Source organism: Vombatus ursinus, unplaced genomic scaffold, assembly GCF_900497805.2.
Source record: "Vombatus ursinus unplaced genomic scaffold, bare-nosed wombat genome assembly UNPS02014812.1, whole genome shotgun sequence".
Classification (NCBI taxonomy): domain Eukaryota; kingdom Metazoa; phylum Chordata; class Mammalia; order Diprotodontia; family Vombatidae; genus Vombatus; species Vombatus ursinus.
Genome location: NW_020954590.1, coordinates 83,332,282 through 83,359,296, shown reverse-complemented (window position 1 = coordinate 83,359,296; position 27,015 = coordinate 83,332,282). Strand labels below are relative to the sequence as shown.

Genomic DNA, 27,015 nt, shown 5'->3' with positions numbered 1-27,015 from the left:
GCTGGAGAACTATGAGACTTATAGCTCAAGTGAGAAATGATAAGCACATTTTAAAATAGATGTCCCGTAGGCATCTCCAACTCAACCTGTGCAAAGAACATACCTTTTCCTTCCAAACTCACTCCACTTCCAAACTGTCCTTTTTCTAGTAAGTGCGGCACCATCCTGTTAGTCATCCAGGTTGGTCAACCTCAGAGTCATCATTGACCCTTCCTTACCATACCTCACTTCATATATCCAAACAGCTGCCAAGGCTCACTAATTCTACCACAACAATGTCTTGGATATATCTCTTCTTTATTCCACGGCCAGTAGCCTAGTTATTCCAGCAGCCTCTTAACCTGGTCTCCTTTGCTTCTACTCTCTCTCCAGTCCATCCTCCCCATAGTTACCAAAGTGGATTTACTAAAACCCCTATCTGGCTGTGTCTCCTTCTTAGTAAACTCCGGTGACACCCTATTGCTTCTAGGATCAAATAAAAATGCCATTGTTTGACATTTAAAACCCTTCACAATATGGTTTTATTCTGCCTTTCCAGTCTAATTATACGGAACTTTGTTTTATACTCTCTACTGTTCATCCAAACTAGCCTTATTGATCTTCACACAAGACATTACATCTCCCATTTCTTTGCATTTGCACTGTGTATATCCCCCCTCTTCACTTCAACCACCTAGAATCCTTAGTTTCTTTCAAAGCTCAGCTTATGCATCACCTTCTACATGAAGTCTTTTCTGATCCATTTAAAGTACATGTTTTCTCCCTTGGATAGAATGTAAATTTCTTGAGGGCAGGGAAAGTATAAGTTTTGTATACATGTTCCCAGTACACCTTGCATTGTGCTTGACATTTGTGAATGCTTGTTAATTGAAGCAATAAATGACAGAGGTGTGGTGGAGGTTGGATCATTGAGACTCTTCAGCTGATAGAATATGGAAGTTGAAGTGGAGTTAAGAGGCAAGGATAATTCTGAGGTTATAGAAATGGGGAATTTTGAAGGGAAATAAAAGATCCATTAGGGCTAGAACTTTATAGGAGGTATAGATTTCAAGAAATTAAAATATTACTGTGAAATTGATACACATTGTCATGTCGATGGACAGTAATGCCTTCTGTGAAAGCTAAGTTACAACTTGTTGATTTCTTCCTTAAGGGATTTAATTTTTATCTTATTTTTTTTTTAATTTTCAATGAACTCTCATTGTTCTTTTAAACCATTCTTGAGGTTATTGGAGTTTTTCCATCATCATTTCTGGAGACTTTGCAGAATTGGTTGCTTTTTTATTCAGATCCTGGGCCTGGTTCCACATCTAGTGGATCCCTTAGACATCAGGGTTCAAATAAACTATTACTTTAATAAAAAGATATCCAACCACTGCCCCCTCCTTCAGGAAAGCAGTCTCCATGGTGGTAAAAAGTAGTCCAGGAAGGTAAGGGTGGGCAAAAATCAAAAGCAAGGATATTAAAGGTAACAACAACAACAGCAACAAGCCATTGTATAGTAATTTAATGTTTGTAAAACATTTTACAAACTTTAATTCCTTTTTTCCTCAGGGAAACTCTGGGAGATAGGTGATGTTATTCCCATTTTACAGATTAGGAAACCAAGGAAGACAGAACTTAAATAGTCCTCAAGGAAGTTCTGTGGGGTCTCAGGAACTTCTCACGAAACTTCTAAAACTCTTTTTGTATCCTTATTGCCCAAATAATATTCTGTGACATTATATCTGTATGTGTGTATATATATATGATTTACATGGACCCATTCCCAAACTGTTGCGTGGTCTGGCTTATACCCCATTTGTGAGATACGTAGCCAAACTTGTGATGAGGAAGAGTTGTTGCAGTCTATTTCCATGCATGAAACAACATGAACCTAATATATTGGAAGCTTGACCTTGTTTAGCATCATGTTCCTTACCTATTAAAAAAAAAACCCAACTCAGAGTGATACAGAGCAAAAAGTCCTGGACTCGGTGTCAGAAGACCTGGATGACTGCCACCAACATTTTGTGTTGCCTCTCACATTTCATTTTACTGCCTGAGCTTCAGCGTCCTTCTCTGAAAATGAGTGGATTAGAGCAGACATTTCTCTGAGATCCCTTACAGATGGAACAGTCTGTTTCAGTGCAGTGGTGGCCGCGAGCACAAATTTATGTTTACTCAACTTGTACAGAAATCACTTACTCTGTATATAGATTTATTAAACGTTAAGATTATACAGTAAAAGACAAAAAAGAGACTTCAGATGTGGTGTAGTCTTAACTCTCTTATTTTACAGATGTGAGAATTGAGTTCCAGAGAGTTTCTCCTGTAGAGATAGTAACAGTGTAGGACAGGCCTGCACAACCTGCAGCATACCAAAGGATTTTGGGCAGCCTGAGAAAAATGTAGAGGAAAATGTCCTTTGTAAGTAGAGGAAATCCTTTGGCCTGCCACACGTGGCCCCCAGGCCACGAATTGAACAGGCCTGGCTTAGGGATTCAAACCTGGGTTTCTAGTTTTCCATTGCAAAGACTCCCTAGTTCAATTTGCTTGTTCCATAGCAACACCGTAGGCACTTAACTTCTGATACAACTTCTAATACAGTATATCTATAAATCCTGATCTAGGAGTCAGGATGCTTAGATCTTCCTGGGTGCTGGATCCATGCTGTTAAATAATAGAGGAGGTTTAGAAACATGAATTCAGCGCTTGGAAAGACATAAGCATTCCAACAGGTGACGCTCTGAAAATTATTCCAATACTTAAACGAAGTTTTTGTTAAAAACTAAAGGTATGAGCTAGCCCCAAAAGGATCATCCTTTAAAAGACAACTGGCTTCTTTTAAGAGGAGCATTCAGATTTTAATAAGAAACTGGAAGTATTTTAAGGCTTCTAACAAATTCCTCTAAGAGCATTTGAACTCTATATTTGGAACTAAGCACATGAATTAAGGTGACACTTACTTTCCTATACATCTTTTGTAAATTTAGCTATGAGTAGACTAAAAGATTCTTATTTTCTGTCAAGCTGTTTTTGAATGGCATTAGTGACTAAGGAGAAATGTCCTGGTGGAAAAGGACATTCAGATGAGCTGTTGACCATCCTGGGTACATGTGTGTGTTGGGCTTGGGGAGAAAGAAGGTGGTTCTTTACAAGGTTTCGATATTCAACAGTGCAGTAACAAGTGCACATGAGAGCAGTTTCTTTAAGTAACTCTTTCAAGCTCACACAGGTAATAATGAGCAGAGGCAGAATTCCAACCCAGGTCCTGACTCCAAACGCTGTATTCCTTTCCTTGTTTCCTGCTGCCTTTAATTATAATATGACTGTAATTCATGCATAGCTTAGACTTATAGAGACCTATCATGCTAGAGTAATGCCACCTGTGCTAAAATTCACTTATGGGAATATTATAGAAATGTTCTTATGACTATGAAAATAAATTGAACCTTGGTCAATTGTATTTTTTTCTTTGTCCTTACGGCTTCACTCAAATTGCATGCTTATAGTAAGGGCATAGTGTTATTGTTTAGTCATTTCAGTTGTGTCTGACTCTTTGTGATGGCATTTGGGGTTTTCTTGGCAAAGATACTGTAGTGGTTTGCCATTTACTTCTCCAGGTCATTTTACAGATGAGTAAACTGAGGCAAACAGAGTTAAGTGACTTGCCCAGGATCACACAGCTAGTAAGTGTCTGAGGCCATATTTAAATTCAGGGAGAGGAGTCTTCCTGGTTCCAGACCCAGAGCTCTACCCATTGCGCCACCTAGCTGCCTCTGAGGGCATAGTATCATTGCACTTGAGTAAATTTCCTGCTTAAAAAGTTCAGTCTAAGAGAATTTTTTATTTACTTAAGATTCATTTTTCACTAAAAGTCAATGAGTATTTATTAATTAAGGTTCTACTATTTGCAAAGTACTTTTCTAGGTGCTAGGAATTCAAGGGTGATGAATGAAGTCATCACTACTCACAAAGATTAAAAAACTATTTTTACTCATTGAGATTTTGAATGCTAAATTTCATAATGTTTCTTGTTTTTTTTCTCTAATCTTTCAGAAACAGCTGTGAAAACAAATGATCCAGAACAAAAAGAAAAAGGTGAGATCATTTAGTTTCACTATTCAGCTACAATATATGTATTGATGTCACTATGCAGTTAATGAGGTGTTCAAATTTTGTATTTCTAAAAAAATTGCTTATGTTTTCATTTGGACTTTGTCTTATATTAAGTACTACTGTAGAATCACTATAGTCTCATACCAAATAATGTGATTTAGTTCAACCTTTAGCTAAATAATTATTAATTAATATAAATATTAGCATTAATATTTATTGATAGTATTATTAATGCTAATAGTTATATAGCACTTACTATGTGCCAAGCCCTGTGCCAAATGCTTTACAATCACTATCTCATTTGTTCCTCACAACAATCCTAGGAGGTAGTGCTGTTATTGTCTTCATTTTTACAGATGAAGAAATTGAGGCAGATATAGGTTAAGTGACTTTCCTGTGGTCAGACAAGCTAGTAAGTGTTTGAGGCTGGTTTTGAACTCATTTTCCTGATTCCAGGCCCAGTACTTAATCCATTGTTCTGTCTAGCTGCCTAAATATAAAGGATGTGTTGTTAACTATTACTACCTATTAAAACATATGAAGAAAAATCAGAGCAAAAAAGTTAAAAACTAGGTTTATCGTATCATCACAGTGCCTTTCATCTAGTAGGTACCTAATGCATTCTTGTCGATTGATTACTGCATATGCCAGAAAAGGCATGCTTTGGTGACACTGATAATTTGATATTCATCTGTAGTTTAGATTACTTCTGATCTGATCACTTAACCATTTAACCCCTTTACTGTTGACTCTACTGGACTCCTTGATAGTGAAAAGAATGTTGGAAAAGATCTTTCACCTGTTTAATAGAAAAAACAAAGTACTTTTTTTTTTTTTGCACATATACTCTGTCGTTGAAGTCCTGAACAAGTTACTTCCCCTTTCTTCAAAAGGGAAGCTTAATCAAACCAGATGTGAATTGCCCTCAGGCATCACATTAACATTGGAATTCACTATTGATGCCAGGCTACCATTCCATTTGTCCCATTGGGGAAATTGGGAAATGTATACTAGATTCCTCTATGAGTTGTCATATTTGAAAATTAGCTAAAAGTGAATACTTTTTGAATGATACACAATTTAATTCTTTAATGAATTTGTTCTTTCACTAATGTGTATACTCCCTCTAATGGTGCAGGTCCCAGCCCATCCTCACTTTTTGATCCTTGTAGTACAAGTGCTGTTATCCCTTGCTCTTCCTTCCTAATATATACATCTACCTCCTTTTCTAGATGTCTTCAGTATTTTTTCTAGCTTGTACTTTGTACCTGGTAAAATACTTCAGTCTATTTTTGCCTACCATGTTTCCTCCTTTCATCTGTGGGCAGCCCACAATTCTGATTTTTTAAAGATTTTTTTATGGATTATGGCATTGTATGATCAATCCTCAGTAGGATATTGGTGTTTTTAAAAGGTGAGTTTTTGTTTCAGAGTGACTTGGGGACATTGAAAGCATTACATGATTTCCCAATTGGTCATTCAATTGGTGATTCATTGTTCGTTGGCAGATTCTCAGCAGATGGGAGTTCTAGACTGATTTTTCAGGAAACTGTACTGAGAGAAAAGCACTCTTCATTCAGCCTACTCTTTCAGCCAAATTTCTTTGCTGTAGGGAATATGCCTCACCTCTCAATATCAAACTGGAAGGTTCAACCCACAGGGGAGGGGCTTTTAATTTGGAGTCCATGGAACCCTCCTTCCCCATGCAAGAAGTCCAAAGATAGATTTCATAGATAGTGTGTAACTTTGATGGAGAAAAAAATATATCTCTTAATTTTACTAACTTCTAAATTTAGCATTTCTTTAAATTATGAATTTTTTAAAAAGTATTCTGAGAAGGGGTCCATAGACTTCTCATACACACGCGTGCACACACATACACACACACACACACACACACACAAAGAATCTCTACTATAGTGCATGGAGAAGAGAAAGTAGTTAATAATCCCTGTTGTGCCTTCCACTGATAGATCAGTAATAAGAGTAATAATAAAAATTCTGGTTGTTTCCTTTCCTAAAGGAACAATCATAACTTCCATCCCATTATCCCTCTACCTTTGTCCAACTCAGTTTCTAGATAACATGTCTGATTACAGTTAGGACCCAAAAAGATTTCAGTAAGCTACCCTGTGGCAGATCTAATGAGGTACAATTCAAAATCTTAGGCTTGGGTTCAAAAAAATCAGCTTCAACAATATAAGATGGGAGAGATGTGGCTAGTAAACACTGTGATTTGGTAGCCCCAAAAGCTAATGTATTCCTTATTTTTTTCACTTTTTAAAAATATATTTTATTTTTCATTTATGAAATAAAACAAGTGTTTCTATAGCATAGTATAATAATGAAAAAGATGATTGCACACAAAACTACAAATCTACTATATACAACTTGATATTCCCTTTATATATGGAACAGTTATTATGTAAATTTCCTTTTTTCTACCCCCCCGCCCTAGAGATGGCCACCATTAAACACAAATAGGTATATACATGTATATGTAAAATTATTTCATATATACTTCTATTTATCAGTTATTTCTCTAGATGTAGATAGCATCTTTCATCATATATCCTTTATAGTCAATTGGGTATTTATAATAGTCAAAATAACTTATTCATTCAAAGTCGGTCTTAAAACAATATTGCTGTTACTGTATACAGTGTAATTTTGGTTCTACTCACTTTGCTCTTCATTATTTTGTGCAAGTCTTTCCATGTTTTTCTAAGATCACTGAGCTCATCATTTCTTATAGCATAGTAATATTCCATCACAATCATATACCACAAATTGTTTAGCCATTTCCCCAATTGATGAGCATCCTTGCAATTTCTGGTTCTTTGCCACCACAAAGAGAGCTGCTATAAACATTTTAAAATATATAGGTTCTTTTCCTTTTTTTTCTAATCATCTTTGGAAATAGGTCTAGTAGTGATATTGCTAGGCCAAAGCCAGGGATGGGGAACCTGTGGCCTCAAGGCCACATGTGCAGCCTCTAAGAAGTCCTCAAGTGCATTCTTTTGACTGATCCAAACTTCCCAGAACAAATCCCCTTAATAAAAGCATTTGTTCTGTAAAAATTGGACTCAAAGGGTCTCACCCAAAGATGTAGAAGGCTGCATGTGGCCTCAAGGCCACAGGTTCCCCACCCATGTAGGCAGTTTAATAGCTCCTTGTCATAATTCCAGATTGCTCTCCAAAATGGTTGAATCAGTTCACAATTCTACCAGCAATGAATTAGTGTCTCAGTTTTTCCACATTCCTTCCAACATTTTTCGCTTTCCCCTTCAGTCATTTTAGCCAATCTGGTAGGTGTAAAATAATATCTCAGGGTTGTTTTAATTTACATTTCTCTAATCAGTAATGATTTAGAACATTTTTTCATATGACTATAAATTGTTTTGATTTCTTCATTGGAAAACTGCCTGTTCATATCTTTTGACCATTTATTGATTGGGGAATGACTTGTCCTCTTATAGATTTGACAAGGTTCTTTATATATTTTAAATATGAGACCTATATCTGAAAAACTGTCTATAAAATTTTCCCCCAAGTTTCTGCTTTCCTTCTGATATTGGTTACATTTATTTTATTTGTACAAAAACTTTTTAACTTAAATGTAATTGAAATTATCCATTTTACACTTAACTTTGCTTTTTGTCTCTTGTTTTTTCACAAACTGTCCGTAATCTGATATGTAATGTGTTCCATGTTTTAACTTTCGTGTAATATCTCTCTTCGTATCTAGGTCATGTATCCATTTTGACCTTATCTTGATAAGTGGTGTAAGGTATTGATCTCCCAGTTTCTGTCACACTGCTTTCCAGTTTTCCCAACAATTTTTACCAAATAATGAATTCATAACTCAAAATCTTGAGTCTTTATACTTGTCAAATATAAGGTTATTATGTTTATTTACTGCTGTAAATTGTATGTCTACTCTATTCCATTGATCTGCCTTCCTGTTTCTTAGACCGTACCAGATGATTTTGATAATTACTGCCTTATAATATAGTTTAAGATAGGGTACTGTTAAATGTATATCTTTTCAAAAAAGCCAAACTCAGTGATCTCATTAATACAGGGAAACTGCTCTGTTAAGAAACTTCCTCTACTGGGAGTACGTAGGTGGTGCAGTGGATAGAGCACTAGCCCTGAAGTCAGGAGCACCTGAGTTCAAATCTGACCTCAGACACATAATCCTTACTAGCTGTGTGACCCTGGGCAAGTCACTTAACCCCATGGCCTAGCCAAAAAAAAAAAAAAAGAAGAAGAAGAAAAAGAAAAAAGAAACCTCCTGTTCCTAGGGCAACACTTATATTTCCTGGGGGACTAGACTTGCCTAGGATCATGTAGTTAATATGTATCAAAGATGGTAATTGAATTCAAGTCTTCCTGATTCAGAGGCTAGTTTTATTATCTACTATGCTAGTCTTACTCTTAGGCTGCATTAAGAAAATCGTACTGTACAGGACTAAGGAGATGATAGTTCAGCTGTAGTCTGCCCTCATCAGACCGCATCTGGAGTATTGTGTTCACTTCTAGACACCTTTGTTTTGGAAGGAAATGTGTTGTCCAGAGAGTGCCCAGAGTTAAGATCTCCAGGATGGTGAAGGGCTACCTCATTAAGGATTAGTTGAAGGAGTTGAGGCTTTTTAACCTGGTAGAGATTAGAAGGAGCATGATAGCTGCCTTCAAGTATTTGAAGGGTTGTTATAGAGAAATTAGGTTTGGCAGAACTAAAAATAATCAGTGGAAGTTGCACCTAGGCAGATTTTGGCTTAATGTAAGGAAAAACTTCCTAGTTAAAACTATTCAAGAGATGAATGAGAGTCAGCTTTGGATAGATAAAGGTCTGACTTTGAAATGAGGAAGACTTGGGTTCAAGATAGGCTCTGTCATATGCTATTTCTACTAGTATTTAATAAGTATTTATTGAGTGATTATTGATTGTTTGATCTAGGTCCTTGTAGGGCATTCCTATTTTAGTCACTGTTCTGCCTCTGGGCTAGTGACTGAACCTCTCAGTGCTCCCCCACTAACCCCCTGCATTGCTCTAAGGCTAAAGGTTGCAGATGAGTTTGAAATTCTGCTGTCTGCTGGAAGCCTTCTGTAACCCCCCTTCATTCTAGTGCTGTCTCTCGGTTAATTATTTCCTATTTATCCTGTACATAACTTGCTTTGTATGTATTTGTTTGCATTTTGCCTCCCCATTAGATTGTAAACTCCTTGAAGGTAGAGATTGTCTTTTGCTCCCTTTTGTATCCCCAGTGTTTAGCACAGTGCCTGGCACACAGTAAGTACTTAATGAATGTTTGTTGATTGACTATTGATTGTTTGATCTAGTTAGGTGTAGAGATATTCCACACTATGTATTGTTTCAGTCAGTTTTGCATCCTCCTCTAGATTTTCTTAGGAGGTGGTGGTTTTTTCTCTCAGAATATTTTAAAGCAAAGGTTGAATGACTGACTGCTTTTCAGATACATTGTAGTGAAAAATCTTGTTCAGGTATGTGTTATGCTTTACCGTTTCTGAGGTCCCTTCCAAGTCTTAAGACTGTTTGATTATTATTCAAAGGAACATCTTGGATTTGTGTCCAAAAATTGAGTACTTTTTGGTCCTGTGTGTGTGTGTGTGTGTGTATTACTTAATGCAGTGGTTGCTAAAGTAATTTGGTCATGGGATTGAAATGTACCGATGGAACCCTCATATTCTCTACCTGAGGATACAGAGAGTTTCTTAAAACTTGGAATGAAATGGAACCTATTGTACTCTAAAATTGCTGCACAGGAGCATTTTTGCTGTATCCTGATTAATGTTTTACAAAGAAAATATCTCTAGCATTGAATTTTCTTGTAGCATTTCATTTCACATTGGACAATGACTTAGTGAAACATTGACTTGATGACATTTTTAACTTAAAATGAGTTTAACTCTATAGCACTTGCCATACAAACATCTCTATGCTATGATATAGAAAGTCAATATGATTTAATTGCTGGAATGTGGATATATGTGTTTTTGATTGTAAATTTGATTTCTCAAATATTACGGTAATGCTGATTTGGAGGTTAAACTGTGCTAAAACAGAATGTAAAGAAAAGGGAAAAAAAATGAGCCTCTGACTTAGGTTCAAGTGCCAGCTCTTTCACTTAGTACTTGTGAGAATTTAGGCAAATCAGTTCACCTCATGGGTAATCAGTCTCCTCATGAAGAAGCTGGACCAGGAGATTTTGGTTCTTTCTAGTTCAGTCCTATTTATTATAGACATTAATTCACCATGATATTCGAGACCTCTCAGTTTGCTCATCTGTAAAATGGGAATGATAAACCCTTCCCTACCCAGCTCACACTATTGTTTATAATGCTAAACCACAGAACTTTATGGAAATATGAGCTGGGTAGGGAAGAGTTTATCATTCCCATTTTACAGATGAGCGAACTGAAGCAAACTGAATTTTCCATAGTCAAAAATGGGATAAACCTCAGTAATGGAATTTTACCTTGGTGCTCCAGCACTTTTCCCAGCATCATGCTCAGTTAAAAAAAATTATTGAAGCATCTAAAAAAGAGAAAGGAAAAAAGAGAGTGAGCCTGTAATATTTTTAATTTAAATATGAAGAAGGTATTTACACAATAAAAATAAAATAAAAATACACAAAAGCATATCCAATGAATCTTAGGCTTGCCAGTACAAGAACAGTATGGGTATATCACCTTGATCACCAAACTTTCTGGTATTTGAAAGCAAAGAATTAGATTTACTAAACAAACTCTTAGAAGAACTTGGCTGATACTTCTTTGCCTGACTGAGCACAGGAGGAACAGCAAATTTATATATGGTGTCCAAATGAACACTTAGGATGACTGTGTTGGCATCTACTGCAGAGTGGAATTTAGTATATAAACATCTTTCTATCTCTCTCCCTCAATCCTTTGTCTTTCTTTCTCTGTTTCTTTCCATCATTCCTTTGTCTGTATACTGGAGTACTTTACCATTTCCTTCTCCAGTTCATTATACAAATGAAGAAACTGAGGCAAGCAGAGTTAAGTGACTTGCCCTAGGGTCACACAGCTGGTAAATATCTGAGGCCAGATTTGAACTCAGGAAGATGAGTCTTCCTGATTTCAGACCCGGCACTCCATCCAGTGAGCCACTTAGCTTTCCCATGCCTATCATATTCACTCCTAATCTGACTCAGCTCCCAATTTCGCAGGACTGCTTTTCCACTTCTCCACCAGTATCTTTCACATTATATACACCTCCACCTCTCTGGCGTCTTTCTCTGATTGATGAGTTCTTCTTTCTAATCTCCATTTGAGGAAATAACCAACTACACTTACTTGTAATCCTTGTGAGTTACCTTCTTCCCCCACTCTTTTGCCCTCTTTCATGTGTTGTCTTCCTCCATTGGAATGTAAGCCCCTTGTGGGTAGAGACTGTCATTCTTTGTCCTTGTATTTGTATTTCCAGTGCTGAGTACAGTACCTGGCACACGGCATTCAACTATTAAAAGCTCTATTTAATATAATGCTCCTTTTAAAAAATAGAGTATCCTAAGTGATTTTTAAAATATCAGGCTTGAATTTAACGTGAAGGAAAACTGAGGTTTATAGTTAAAATTTTCTCCAATTTGATCAAGGTGACATACCTGAGAATGAAAACTTCTTTTTTTAACATCTCTTTTTTGGATAATATTTTAGGATTTAACAGCAGTTGGGTTGACTTACCAATTTCCCCCATACCCCTTTTTTGGTATAATTTGGTAAAAGTCTCTAAGAACTAAAGATATGATGAAACTAGATAATTCTTAATACTTATGGTTTTAGAGTACGTACTCTAGGATCAAAGATGGCAAGCCGGAGGGGACCTCATAGGTTAGCTAATCCAAGTCCTTCATTTTACAGTTGAAGAAACCAAGGTCTGGAGAGGTTAAGCCGCTTGCCCAGGAGAATCAGAGAATTAGAATTAATTTGACTTCAAAGTGGGGCCAAATTCTAAATATATGGCTTTAACGAATATTCTTAATTCCATACTTGAGATATGCTCATTGCGAAAGATGAAGGACATCCCATTCATTTTCACTATTGCAATATCAGTTCTTCTCCACTGGATGTCATGTTTTTACACATAGTGGTCAATAGTTTTATTATACACAAAAGAAAAAAATGGATATAGGATACTAATCAGTATAATTGAAGGCTAAACTCTTAATGTTTCTAGTCACAAAAGTTATACTCCTAAAATTTGTGGAACACCAATCTGGTAATTTAATTATTTGGTTTCCTTTTTATTATGTGTATTATTGGAACTGAGAAGTAGAAAACTTAAGTTCCAGGAGTGGGATGAGTGAGCAGTGTTCCGGGTTTTACAGATATAGTATTTTTTGATCAAGTGTTTTTTTGACATGGAAGCCTCATATTTGAAGAAATCTTATTAGGGAATCTAGGATAACTTTACTTTTAGGCAGTTCTGTGTATATACATTTACACATCCTATATTTCAATATTAGACTTAGATCAAACATATTACTTATAGTGATAGTTCTTTCTCTTTTAAATTATTCATTTATTGTCTTTAATAATGTAATTGGATATCATGTACATTCAAAAAGGAATTAAAAGGAATTCCTAGTTTCCATCAAACAAGAATCACTTACTTTTTGAAGAATCTATGCCCTAACTGTGCACTAGAGGGCACTAGGAAACAAGATTTGATGCTTGCAGTAACAGAAGGGATGCAGCAGAAATTGAAACCGATGTATTATTGGCTCAAATGAGCAGTTTGGTTCTGATTATATATATTATAAAGGCAATTCCAAATCTTCAACTTCTCCTTGAAACTTTCTCACAACTTTATTATTTCTGCTAATAACACCACCATCTTCCTGGCTTTGAAACATAAGTTATCTTGGACTCCTTTTTCCTTCTTCCTTCCTTACACACAGGAATGAGAGAGCTCCTGGTATTTATGTCTAGTCTTTCTCATATCCATCTTATCTTTCTTGTTCCCACTGCCATTAACCTAATTCAGAGTAAGTTATTGCAGGTGCCGTGCAACCAGTCTTTTCTCTTTAAAAAAAAAATAACTTATGAAATAATACAGGCATTTATATAACATAGTATAATAAAAAAAAGATTGCAATGAAACTGTAAATCTATCATGTACAACTTGCTATTCATTTTAAATATGTAACTAAGTTATCATGTAATTTTTTTCTTCCATTTATCCTGTCCCCATGGCTACCATCAGACACACACGTACATATATGTATATAAGTTAATATATATGTATGTATGTAAAATCATTCTATACATACTTTATTTATCAGTTCTTTCTCTGAATGCAGATAGCATCTTCCTTCATAGGTTCTTTGTAGTTAATTTGCAAACTTATAATGTTCAAAATGTCTCAGTCACTCAAAGTTGCTCTTAAAACAATATTGCTGTAAAGAGTACTATATACAACGTTTTCTTGATTCTGCTCATTTCACTCTTCATTATTTTGTGCAAGTCTATCCATGTTTTTCTGAGATCATTGAGCTGCTCATTTCTTATAGCACAGTAGTATTTCATCACAATCATACACCACAACTTGTTTAACCATTCAGCAGTTTTTCCTCTTGCAGTCATTCTAGTCATTGCTATCAGGGTTTAGGCCTAAGGCAGTAGTCTCATCAGAATCCATGTAAGATGGCTTCTCTTTGGCTGTAGAATTAAGTGCCAGCAGCAAAGCCTGTCATCTGAGAGCCTTCATGATCTACCTCCAACCTTCCTTTCAGCTTTATTTCTTCCAACTCTCCTTTAAATATACAGAGTACCAAACTACTATTCACAGTTCCTCAAATGCTGTGCCCCAGTGTCACTATTTAGTTCAAGCTGTTCCCTATTTTTTCTTTTCCATCATCACCCATTGAAATCCTACACCTCATTTTTCCAGACTCAGCTCAGAAGTCACCTCCTTAATGAACTTTTCCATGATCTCTCTCTCTCTCATTTTCTCTTGCCCCATAACAAATTCAGTTCATGACAATTCAGTTCTAAGTAATCTCTGCGTCCTCTACACTTGCTTAGCATTTTGTTTGTGCTTCTTTTATGACCCTTATCTTAAAGGATCAGAGATCTAGAACTGAAAGGGATATCAGAGGCTTTCTAGCCCAACCTCCTCATTTTATCAATGAGGAAAGCCAGGCCTATGGAGGTGAAGTACCTCACCCAAGTCACAAAAATATAAGTTGTGAAGCTAGAGTTCAAACCTAGGTCCTCTGACTTATCTCCCTTATAAAACTGCTTTTAAGTTTCTTGAAAACAAGTTCTCTGTTGTATTCTTTTCTAACCTTTGTTGTTTGTTCAGTCAGGAGTCAGCTGACTCTTCATGACCCTATTTGGTGTTTTCTTGGCAAAGAGACTGGAGTGGTTTGTCATTTCTTTCTCCAACTCATTTTATAGGTGAGGAGACTGAGGTAAACAGGGTTAAGTGACTTGATGGAGTCACATAAGTAGTAAGTGGGGGAAACCAGATTTGAACTCAGGTCTTCCTGACTCCAAGCCTGGCACTCAATTCACTTCACTACCTACCTACCTAAGGTTTTAAAACCTTAGTACCTAGCAAAGTACACAGAAGACAATAAATGCCTGTCTAATTGAATTGTAATACAGAGTAAGGATCATTAGGTCTCCTTTTAACTAGTTGTTTTAACCTTTTTCCTCTTAGAGTTTTTGCTACTACAGTAACAATTCAACATATTCAACATAATTAGATTATGTTCACTTGCCTGTGTCTCCTTTATCAGATACTGGTGGTAATGTGGGCAGTGAAGTGACTAAAATATAGGAGGAAGAAGAAAAAACGGACAATGATAATCAACATACTCAGTTTTTGTCTCTGTACAAATTTTATCAGCTTTACCAATATTCCATAATGATATTTCATAGACTTAGAGCTAGAAGAGACATTAGAGGACAGTAGATCTAACCCTTATTTTATTCTTGAGGAAATAGCCCCAGAAAAGTTAAAGTAATTTCCCTATAGTCGCATAGTAAGTGTCTGAGGTGGGATTCAAACTCAGGGTCTTCCTAACTCCAAATGGCAGCAACTCAAGCAGTATGGTATAATGGAAAGAATACTAGGCTGTGGGTCAGAGATTTGGCTCCAGCCTTGATATTAACTAGCTGAATGACATTTCCAAGTTCTGCAACTCTCTGGGTTTTATTTCAGTCATCTTTAAAAAGAGGGAATTGGATTAGATGATTAGACATGCCTTCCAGCTCTAAAGTTTCTGTGACACAGGCAAAGGTGAGTTGTAGAAGGTAACTTAGAGATTATCTAGCTAAATGGGCACTGGGGCGGGGCATGGCTAGAATCCTTGCTACTGGGAGAGGTTGAAGTTAGTGAATCTCTTGAGCATGGGAGATCTGAACTGCAGTTGGATTTAACCTGATCAAGTGTCCCAACAAAGTCCAGGACCAATATGGTTTGCCCCCAGGAGTTACGCTGGCCCAGTTCAGAAATAGAGCAAGTTAAAGCTTCCATGCTGAGCATCAGTCTGATCATCACTGCACTTCCAGCCTGGGTGAGATAGAGAGGCCCAGCCTCAGAAAAAAAAAAAAAAAAAAAAAGATCATCAGGCTAACCACCTCATTGTAAAGACAAGGAAACCTAGAAGAGTTAAAAGTGACTTGAGCAAAGTAATGTAACTAGTTAATGATTGGACTAGTACTAGAGAGTCTGTGTTCCCTTATCCAGTATTCTAACTATGATGTGACAATGATGTTATAGGATTCCCTATATCTGTAATATAACAGAAATATAGCACATCTTTATTCTGACCTTTGGAGCAGAACATAGGTAAAACCATATCAAATGATCACAGTTGAGCTATCACTTTTCTCATTTTGGATATGATGTTTCTCTTAATGTAGCCTAGGACAGTTATCGTTAGCATTTTTGGCTACCTTGTCATATTGTTGACTCATATTGATCTCTCAATCCACTAAAATCCCTGAATCTTTTATGTAGAAACTATTTCCTTGTCTATACTTCCCCATTCTGTATTTGTGAAATTGATAGTTTTTAAGCCAAGTGTAAAACTTAGCAGTTAAAATTACATACCCTGAAAACTTGAGCCTAATTAATGATAAAAGAGAAATCAATGACAAGCCATTTGCCACCAATGTGGCAAGCCATTTGTGGCATAACTCCTTTGCTAACAAACAAAACAAAACAAAAAACCTCAGTAGAATATCCAGCTTGGAACAACAGAAACACTTTCATTCCTATGCCTACCTCATCCTTAAAAACAATCTTATTTGATCCAACCATCATTCCTAACTATTGCCCTATATTTCATCCCCCTCTACTTTCTCCCTCTTCTCAGCTAAATTCCTTGAGAAAACCATCTATGCAGTCAGTGACTCCACTTCATTTCTTCTCATGCCTTTAAACCCTCTGAAGTCTAAGCTTCTCATGTCATCGTTCTGCTAAAACTGCTCTCTACCAAGTTACCAGTAATCTCTAATTTGCCAAATCAAATGGTCTTTTCCCAGCTCTGATTTTCTTTGGCCTCTCTGCGAATTTGATATTGGATTACCTTCTGGATACCCTTTCCTCTCTAGATTTTAATGAAACTGTTATCTTCTAGCTCTTCCCATCCGTCTGACTAATACTTCTCAGTTTCCTTTTCTGATTCTTTATTAACATCATGCTAAAAGTGGGTGTTCCTCAGGACTCCATCCTGTACCCTCTTCTTTTCACTCTCTACTTTGTCACTTGGTGACCTCATCAGCTTCCATGGGTTCAGCTATCATGTCTAAGTGTATGTTTCCCAGATGTATATATCCATCTTCAGTCTTTCTGCTGAATTACATCTCCTATTGCCTCTGGAATATCTTGAACTGGATGTCTTGTAGACATTTCAAACTCAACATATCCAAAACAGAACCCGTGATTTTTCCTGCACACTTCAACACCTCTCCCCTCCCCCTATGCTTCCAGAACTTCTCTGTTAAAGGCACCACCATTCTCTTAGTCATCATAGTCTGCAAATTCAATATCACCTGGAATCCTCATTCTTACCTGACAAATTTCATTGTTTCTACCTTGACAAGATCTCTTCACTCATACGACCACAACTACAGTTCAGCACTCATCATCTCTTCCTAGGACTATTACAATAGACTTGTAATTGATCTTTTTGCCTCTAGTATTTCTCAACTCAAATCCATTCTGTATTCAGCTGCAAAGTGATTTTTCTAAAGCATAGTTCTGACCTTGTCATCTTGTTGCTTAGTGAATTTCACTTGTTCTTTATTACCTCCAAGATCAAATATAAGCCCTCCTTTTGGCCTTTAAACTTCCTTATAGACTGGACCCTTTCTAACTTTCCATACACTCTATAATCCAGCTACAATGGCTTATTTTCAGTTGTTGAATGCCAGAATCTATATCCAATCTCTGTACCATTGCATTGTGTGTCCTTTCTACCTGGAATTATCTGTCGTCTCAGCACTACCTCTTTGTTTCCCCAGTTTGCTTCAAGCCTTTTCTCAAATCTCACCTAGTGCAGACCTTTCCAGTTGCTAATGCCTTCCCCTTTCAAATTCCTTTATCTCTCTATCTCTCTTCCTCCCCCCCCCACTTCTCCCTGTCCCTCTCCCTTTCTCTCTCTCTCTCTCTCTCTCTCTCTCTCTCTCTCTCTCTCTCTTCCTCTCTTCCCTCTCTTCCCTCCCCCTGTGTGTGTGTGTGTGTGTGTATGTATGTATGAATGTATGTATGTATTTTTGGTACTCTCCTTGACAGTTGGTACTATTTTTTGCTTCTTTTGGTATTCCTACCACTTAATATTTGCCTGGCAAATATTAAGCACTTAGTAAATGCTTACTGACTGACTTGTGAATAGCCCCACCAAGAACAGAAATATTAGAAAGGTAAACAAATACAGTGGCCATGGAAAGAATAATGAACTAAGTTATCTGATGCCTTGAAACTATTTAAACAGAATGGGAGACAAAGACCTACTGAGTGGTTGGACCAACAGGTTAAAAAAAAGAGAGAGATCATCAAGAAATGGAAAAAAAAGTTCACCCCAGGACAAAGATAGAGACAAAGTTTAAAGAAATAAAAGTGAAATCAAAGGAGCAGAATTAATGCATCCTGGGCTAAGTCTTTCACCTCCCCTATAGGTTAGTCACTGTATTAAGGGTTTAAAATTGAGAAGTAGCAAGATACATAAATGAGTTGAAAGCGTGTGGGAAGGTAGAGGAAAATGTGAGATGTTTCTTTATCTAGCATTTTGAATGGTATCATCTCAGCACTACATCATGATGCTTTTACGAAAATGCACCATGTAATAGGGCAGAGAGAAATTACAAATAAATGCGAAAAAGCACCAATGTAAAACCAATCCTTCATAGAGCTTTATGTAATGAAAATACTAAGCAATTCAGAGAGGACAAGCAAAATATACAGGCTTAAATAAAGACTACCTAATGAAATCCCAAGTAACATTTGGGTCAAAAAAACAAATAACAACAAAAAAAACCAATTAATAATTATGTGAAAAACAATGATAATTAAGAAACGATATACCAAAATTTGGGGGGTGTTAAAGTTAAAACAGTACTCATTAGAAAAATTATTTCTGAAAAAATGGGTCACCAAAATCTTAAAATAATATTGAGATGGATATGCATTTATCAAAATTAGAAAACCAACAGATAAACACAAAATAAGCACTGAAGGAGAGGTCTTCAAAATTAAAAGAGAAAGAGATAAATTAGAAACTAAAAAGACTATAGATAACAAAACAGAAAAGCTGGTTCTTTGAAAAGATGATAAATTGATAAACCTTTAGCCAGTCTGATAAAAAGAAGAAAGTGGAAAATCAAAGTAACAAAATAAAAAATAATCAAGATAAAATCATAAACCCAGAAGAATTAAAAAAAAATTGTCGGAAGCTATTGTATACCATTATAGGCAAAAAACCTGAGAATTCAAAAGAGGTATTATCTACAATAACATAAAATGCCAAAATTAAGAGAACACCAAATAAAGATCTTAAATAATCTAATCCCAAAAAAGGAAATTGAACTAGGTATAAAATGCAATAGAGTGCCAGGCCTGGAGTCAGGGAGGCCTGAGTTCAAATTTCGCCTTAGATACTTACTAGCAGTGTGACCCTGGGCAAGTCACTTAACCCTGTTTGCCTTAGTTTTCTCATCTATAAAATGAGCTGGAGAAAGAAATGGCAAATCATTCCGGTATCTTTGCCAAGGAAACCCCAAATGGAGTCACAAAGAGTCAAACCTGACTGAAAACGACTGAACAACAACAGCAAAAAGGGAACAGTGAGGGTACTCTTGGTCAGGTTGATTTACAGATGACTTCTGTGTACTTTTGAGGCAAAAATAGTCCTAAACTGGGAAAGGATAAAGCCAAGAAATAGACTGAGAGAGCAATATCATTAATGTCTATCAATTAAAAAATTTTAAATAAACTAGCAAGAAAACTACAGCAATTTACCGCTCTCTCCCCTCCCCCTTCAAAAAAAAATCACTATGATCAAATTGGATTTGTACAAGGTAAGCAAGACCTATTCAACATTTAAAAAATAATTAGTTCTATTAATTATATTAAAAATACTTTTTAAAAACCCCACAGGATGAACTCAATAAATGCAAAGAAAATCTTTGAGAATGCTTTCATTCATTTGCTTATTTGTTTTATTATTTGTTTGTTTAGACTCAAAACCCTGGAAAGTTCAGAGGCAAAGGGAGGCTTTCTTATTATGACAAAAAATACCTACCTAAAAATCAAAGTGAATGTTATATGAAATGGGGAAATACTAGAATCTTTCCCAGTAAATATGGAAGTAAAGCAATGATTCTAGAAAGTCTGGCAGTTGCCAGTAAGAGAAAGAAAGTAAATTAAAGGCATAAAGATAGGCAAAGACAGAAATATCATTATTCATTGACACATGATGATTTACTTAGAAAATTGTAAGGAATCAGCAAAGAAACTAATTGAGAAAATTAGTGGATTATAGGCTGTAAATCTTTTCATTTTTAAAAACTTCATTTGTAGTTTATTTTTTAAAAGTTTATTTTAAACTTTTTTATATATTAAAGTTTATGGTTTGGTTTGGTTCAGACCGAATACCAAACACCAAATAAGATGAGCATTATGTAAAATGGAACAGAAAAAGAGGATTGCACACAAAGGTACTGCTGTGTTGTAAAGAGCTTTCTTTTCTTTTTAAGTATGTCATAAATTCAACATGTGATCTCAGCTGCCTTACTTATCTCTTTCCTACTGACCTTTGTTTTGTTATTTTCTGTGCTTTAAAAAAATACTTCAATGACCTCTTTCTGTTACTTTTTCTTTTTCCTTTTGGTAACACCATTGCTAGCTTCCCTCTCCTTTCCCAACTATCCACCACACCCCCCTTCCAATAATTGAAAAAGAGCAAAATAAAGCCTTTGTGTCATATGGATAGCCAAACAAAACAAATCCTCAAATTGGCCATCTCTGAAAATGTCTCATTCTTCACTTTGAATTCATTACCTCTCTGTCAGGAGGTGGGTAGCATGTTTTACCATCGCTGTTTTCTGAGTTTTGTTCATGATGCTCTGCCTCGGTTCATACAATCTTATCAGGTCTGTCTGAAACTGTCCTTTTAATTTTTCTTATTTTTTATAACATTCCTTTATATTCATACGTCATAATTTCTTCAGGTATCCCCTGAAAAGGCAGCTTTTTAATTTTGAGTTCTTTGCTATAGGAAAAAGAATGACTGTAAATAATTTTGCATCTATAGATCTTTTTGCTTTTTGATCTCTTTGGGGTATAAACCCAGTAGTGGTATCTCTGGGTCAATATGAACTGGGTATTACAAAATTGAGGGGATTTTTTTGTGTATAGTTCCAAATTACTTTCCAGAATGACTGAACCAATTCCTAGCTCCACCAACAGTGTGGTAATGTATGCAGGTTCAAAATTAACCACAAAAGCAAGTGGCATTTGTAAACAGTAAAAAAAAAAAAAAAAAAATCCAAGAGGCAATAATAGAAACAGAAGTTCCATTCAAAATAACTACAAAATATATAAAATATTGAAGAATCTTATCTACCGGAGTATTCAGTGCCTATACAGACACAATTACAAAATTCTCCTCAAAGAAATAAAGAATAACTTAAAAAACTAGAAGACTATTCAATTCTCATGTGTGTACCATGATGATATAATAAAAATACTACTAAATTTACAGTAACAATTGTCATTCAGTTGTTTTCAGTCCTGTCCAATTCTTTGTGACCCCATTTGGGGTACCTCCTTTTCCATTTGGCCAATTCTACTTTTTAAGGAGTTTTTTCCAGTAATTTTTGTGCCTGTTTTTCCATTTGACCAATTCTGCTTTTCAAGACATTCTTCTCCTTATTAGATTTTTGTATCTCTTTTACCATTTGGCCTATTTTTTTAAGGTGTTACTTTCTTCATTATTTATTTGTGTCTCCTTCACCAAGTTGTTGACTCTTTTTCATGATTTTCTTGCATCACTTTCATTCTTCTTTCCAATTTTTCTTCTACCTCACTTACTTGATTTTTAGATTCCTTTTTGAGCTCTTCCATGACCTGAGACTAATTCATATTTTTCTTGGGAGGATTTGGATGTAGGAGCTTTGACTTTGTTATGTTCTTCCGAGTGTATGTTTTGATCTTCCTTGTCACCATAGTAACTTTCTAAGGTCAGAATTTTTTTCTATTATTTGCTCATTTTTTCCAGTCTATTTCTTGATTTTTAACTCTATGTTAAAATGCGGATCTGTCTCTGTCCTCCACTCTCCCAAGCCTCAGGGTTTTTGTGCAGCTGTTTTCAGAGATGCTTCTAGAGATATGTAAGTTTTCAGTTCTTCTAAGGTGGTATGATCTAAGGAAAGGTATGTTTATTTCTCCTGTACTGTGCTTTGGTCTGTGAGTGACCAAAAACACTCTTTTCTTTCTTTTTTTTTTGGTGAGGTAATTGGAGTTAAGTGACTTACCTGTGGTCACACAGCTAGTGTCAAGTGCCTGAGGTTGTATTTGAACTCAGGTCCTCCTGGCTCCAAGGTCAGAGCTCTGTCCACTGCACCACGTAGCTGCCCCTGAAGCACTCTTTTCTGCCCTGGAACTGTGACAAGGGTCTCTGATGCACTGTGGCCACAAGCACTGGTGTGCTGGTGCTCCTCATTGCCCTGGGACTGCCACCCAGGACTGAGACCCAAATCTGAATATGAAAAGCAATATAATCAATAGGGGTGAATTCTTAACTAAAATATTCTATGAAATTGTAAAGGATAAAATAATTTTATTACATGAAATTGAAATGCTTTTGCATCAGAAAAATTAATGGAAATAGAAAAGATGCAATTGACTGGGGGGAGATCTTTTTTTTATCCAATGTTTCTGATAAGGGTCTGATATCTAAGATATATAGAAAACTGCTAGAAATATATCAAAAGCTATTTCTAAGTGGTCAAATGATATGAACAAACATTTCTTAAAATTAAAATTGCAAAATTGTTAGCAACTTTATGAAAGAATGCTCAAAATAACAAATAATGAGAAAAATTAAAACAGGTTTTACTTCGTTCCAGCAAATTGGCCAAGATGACAGAAAATGGGATTAGTCATTGTTGGAATAATTGATGAAAGATGGCACACTATATACTATGGAGCTATGAATTATTAAGACTGTTCTTGTAAGCAGTTTGGAATTATTCAAAAAAGGGACTAAAATGTCCATAACATTTGACTCAGGGAATTCACTGGTAGGCATAGATTTCACATCAGTTAATGACACAGAAGAAAGTTCCATATATACCAAAACATTTATTGTTTTTGTTCAGTCATTTCAGTCATGTCCAATTCTTCATTACCCCTTTTTGGGGTTTTCTTAACAGAGATACTGGAGTGATTTGCCATTTCCTCCTCCTTCTCATTTTACAGATGAGGAAAGTGAGGCAAACAGGGTTAAGTGACTTGCCTAGGGTCACACAGCTAATAAGTATCTGAGGCCAGATTTGAACTCAGGTCTTCCTGACTCCAGGTCCAGTACTCTATCCACTATGCCACCTAGCTGTCCCAAAATATTTATAGCAACATGAAAAAAAAACCCACCTAGAATTAAAGTAGATGTACATTTATTGAGAAATAGCTAAGTAAATCATGGTATGGCACATTAACGTAATGGAATCTTACTGTGCTGCAAGAATTGATGAACGTGATGAATAGACAGAAGCATGGACAGACTTAAATGAACTAATGCAAAGTAAAGCAAGCAGAGCTAGGGAAGTGGTGTACATATTGGCTATAATGATATAAATGGAAAAAAAAAGTACTACAACAACAAAACACTCAAACTGAGTGCTGTATAATTGTAATGACTAAGCTTGGCCCCAAAGAATAGATGTGAGATAACATCTCCCCTGACACTTTGCAGAACTGGGGCTTCTTCCAGTGGATATTGACTACTGTGTATAACATCAGCCATTTTGATATCTTTGGTTTTATGGAATTCTTTTTTTCTTTCTTCCTTTCTTCAAGCAATTAAAAGAGATGGCTTTTTGAGAGGATGTAGAAGGAAGAATACAGTGGAAAATATAGATAATATGAAAGCAAAAGATAAGATTGTGGTTATTATGTAAATTGTTTTCCTAGCTTTGCTAACTTTCGCTAACTTCCTACAGTGCTTCCCAAGTTTCTCTGAACTCTTCATGGTCTTCCTTTCTTCCAGTGCAATAATATTCCATTACATTAATATAACCAATTTGTTCAGCTATTTCCCCATCATTGTGCTTCTACTTTCCTTCCAATTCTTTGTTACTACAAAAAAAGTACTGTCCTACACATTTTTATACATTGGAGACTTTTTCCTCCATCTTTGATCCGGTTGGCAATTTTACTGGGTCAAAAGGCCAAAATACAGTGACTTTTTTTTGTAGTTTCAAATTGTTTTCCAGACCACAGGGGCCAATTCACAGTTTTACTAATAGTGAGTTATTAGTTATGTCATTAGATATATTACTATATTATTAGGTATGTTAGCATGCTTATTTTCCCACAGACCATCGAATATGTATTATTTTCAACTTTTATCACCTTTGCCAATTTGAGTGTGAGCTAAAACCTTATTTCTCTTATTCTTAGTGATTTTTAGAATTCTTTCATAAGGTTATTGATAACATGTATTTTTATTTATGAAAATTCCCTCTTAGGCTTTGACTACTAGAGAATGCTTTTTGTTCTTATATATTATTATATTATTATATATTATTATCTCCATGTAACTTATATATTATATCTCTATATAACTTGCCAACTATGAGAGATTTGTTGGAAAGATATTTTAACAGTAAAATTTAATGGAGAATTGCCTGTTTTTATTCAGAGAAATGGCTAAAGCTTTTGGCATTACAAGACATATGTTCCATTAGGAGAGCCTCTAGTTTCACCCCCACCCCCAACCTCCCATGTTATGTTTAGGATGTTGTTAGACGCTAAAATTGGGAACTTCAAGTTGTCCCTGAGACCAGCAGCATATCCAGTATTCTCCTCAATGGTTTTCTCCTGATTGTTGTTATGTCCTGATATTTATTTTTTTACGGAGATTTGGCATTTGCCTCAGTGACATTCACTGATCCATTATAATGTCTTTAAGCAGGTAACAGTCATAATAATAACATCTAGCATTTATATAACACTTTACATTTGCCAAGTGCTTTATAAATATTATCTCATTTGATCTTCACAACATCCCTGCAAGATAGGTTCTATTGTTATCCCCATTTTATATCACAATTTCACAGTTTAGGAAACTGAGGCAAACAGAGGTTAAATGACTTGCCCAGAGTCACACAGCTAGTAAATATCTGAGGATGAATTTGAATTCAGTCTTCCTGACTCCCAAGTCCAACCCTCTTACCCATTTCACTACAATGTCACCTTCCCCATTTTTTTTCACAGAGTCATAACCTGATTTGAAAGGAGTCTCTGAGGCTACCTAAAACTCCATCTTGACTGATAATCCATTCTATAATCTCTCCAATGAGTGATTATCCAAGCCTTTACTTGAAGATCTTCAGGAAAGGGAAACCCACCACTTTCTGAAGCAGACAATTTGACTTTGGCCTCCCTCTCATTGTTAGGAAGGTTTTCATTATATCAAACCACACAAATTTGCTTCTTCACAACTTCCACCCATGAATTCTAGTTCAGCCCTCTATCACACTGTCAAAAGTTAATTTGAATTATTCAAGAAATGATAAAAAAATTGAAGAAATACCAAAAATAAATAATAATTGAAGAAATGATAAAAAATGATAAATGATTAAAAAGCCATCTGAGAGCAGAAGCAGTAAGTAGGAAGAATTGTAGTCTCTAAAGTAGTCAAGACTGGCCCCTGATGGCTGGGATACCTGTTCTCAAGCTACAGTGGTTGAAGAGAGACCACCCACAGACAACACATCTATGAATGTTCTTTCTATTCCGACAACTCTCTGAGAGTCCAGGTGTACAAGGTGCTTTAAGGAGACCTTTGCAGGTAGTTATCACCTGGAATATTGGCAGTTAAAGCATCTATGGGAAATGACAGTACCTATAAACTTGACACTTTTATTATTTAGGTTCATTGAACCATAGGGAGTTCTGCATTTCAACCTCTTTTAAGTAAAGGACTTTGAAAAATCTCTGTTGTAAGGCGCCTGTTGTTGCTTAATGTTGTTGTAATGTACCCTAACTAGAATCCCTGGTGTTGCTTAGAAGTGAAGGCAGAAGGGGATGAGGAGAGTGAGGGGAAGGAGAAATGTAATAAACATTTATATAGCTCTTATTGTGTCCCAGGCACTGTGCTAAGTGCTTTACAAATATTATCTCATTTGATCCTCAGACAGCCCTACAAGGTAGGTGTTGTTATTATTCCCACTTTACAGTTAAGGAAATTGTAAACAGTCTCCTGTTAAAACAGGAAATAGTTGAGGAAATTGAGATTAACAGGTTCAGTGACTTTACCAGGGTCCCATATCTAGTAAGTGTCTGAGGCTGTATCTGAACTCAAGTCTTCTTGACTCCAGCCCAGTGCTCTATCTGCTGGTCACCAAATGGTTGGTAAGTTTTCCTCATCACGGCCTGTTGGAGACCAATGTAAACTCATTGTAACCAACCTAGGAAAATGATATTGGAATAATTTTTAAGACGTGCTTTTTTTCTTTGTAGCTGTGAAAATAGATTATGAGATAACTGCTGTTAAAGATTTATTGTAGTCATTACATTCAACAGCTACAATAACTTTATTAGTTCTGAAAATATACCAGCAGTTATTATTCAGTTTTCTGCAGATAAGTTAATTATTGGAGAATTCTGACTGTCGTGGAAATCTGATTTGGAGAGAATTTTAGTGAATTTAAATAAGGTTAGCATATGTTGTTTCAGAAAAATAAGTAAGTTTTTTCTGTGTTAAATTATACATTTATATTGTTTTTATTTCGTATTTGTCATGGTTTTAACCATGCTTTGGACAAGCTGGTTATTTTTTAGACCACCTGTTTCCATCGTAGTGAATCCTTAGTCAAACTTAACACAAGACACTAATAGTAAATTCTTCATTGTCATCAAATTCACATTCTTGTGCTACCCATTGAAAAGAACAACTATGAATGATTAAGTTATTCTGAGTATTATAAATACTCAAATCAACTACAAAGGACCCATGAAGGAAGATGTTCACCACCTTCAAAGAACTGATAAATAGAAGGTTTTATGTGTGTGTGTGTGTGTGTGTGTGTGTGTTTGTGAAATGGTGGCTTTTTCTAGTGTGGGGTAGGAAGGGAGGGAGACAGGAACTTAAAATGTAATAAAAAATTTTCCAAAGGTAATTTGTGTTA

At 35.8% G+C, this 27,015-nt stretch overlaps 1 protein-coding gene across 1 annotated transcript in view; it reads left to right on the top strand.

Moving 5' to 3' along the window:
• The window catches only part of LOC114054226 (aspartyl/asparaginyl beta-hydroxylase-like), a 151,422-nt gene extending 126,183 nt beyond the window's left edge, over positions 1 to 25,239 (top strand). The window contains exons 15-16 of the mRNA XM_027877399.1: positions 4,042 to 4,083; positions 25,100 to 25,239. Of these exons, the coding sequence (XP_027733200.1) occupies positions 4,042 to 4,083; positions 25,100 to 25,107 (50 nt within the window). The 3' untranslated portion in view covers positions 25,108 to 25,239. The remainder of the gene's footprint in view (positions 1 to 4,041; positions 4,084 to 25,099) is intronic.
• The last annotated feature ends 1,776 nt before the right edge of the window (positions 25,240 to 27,015 follow it).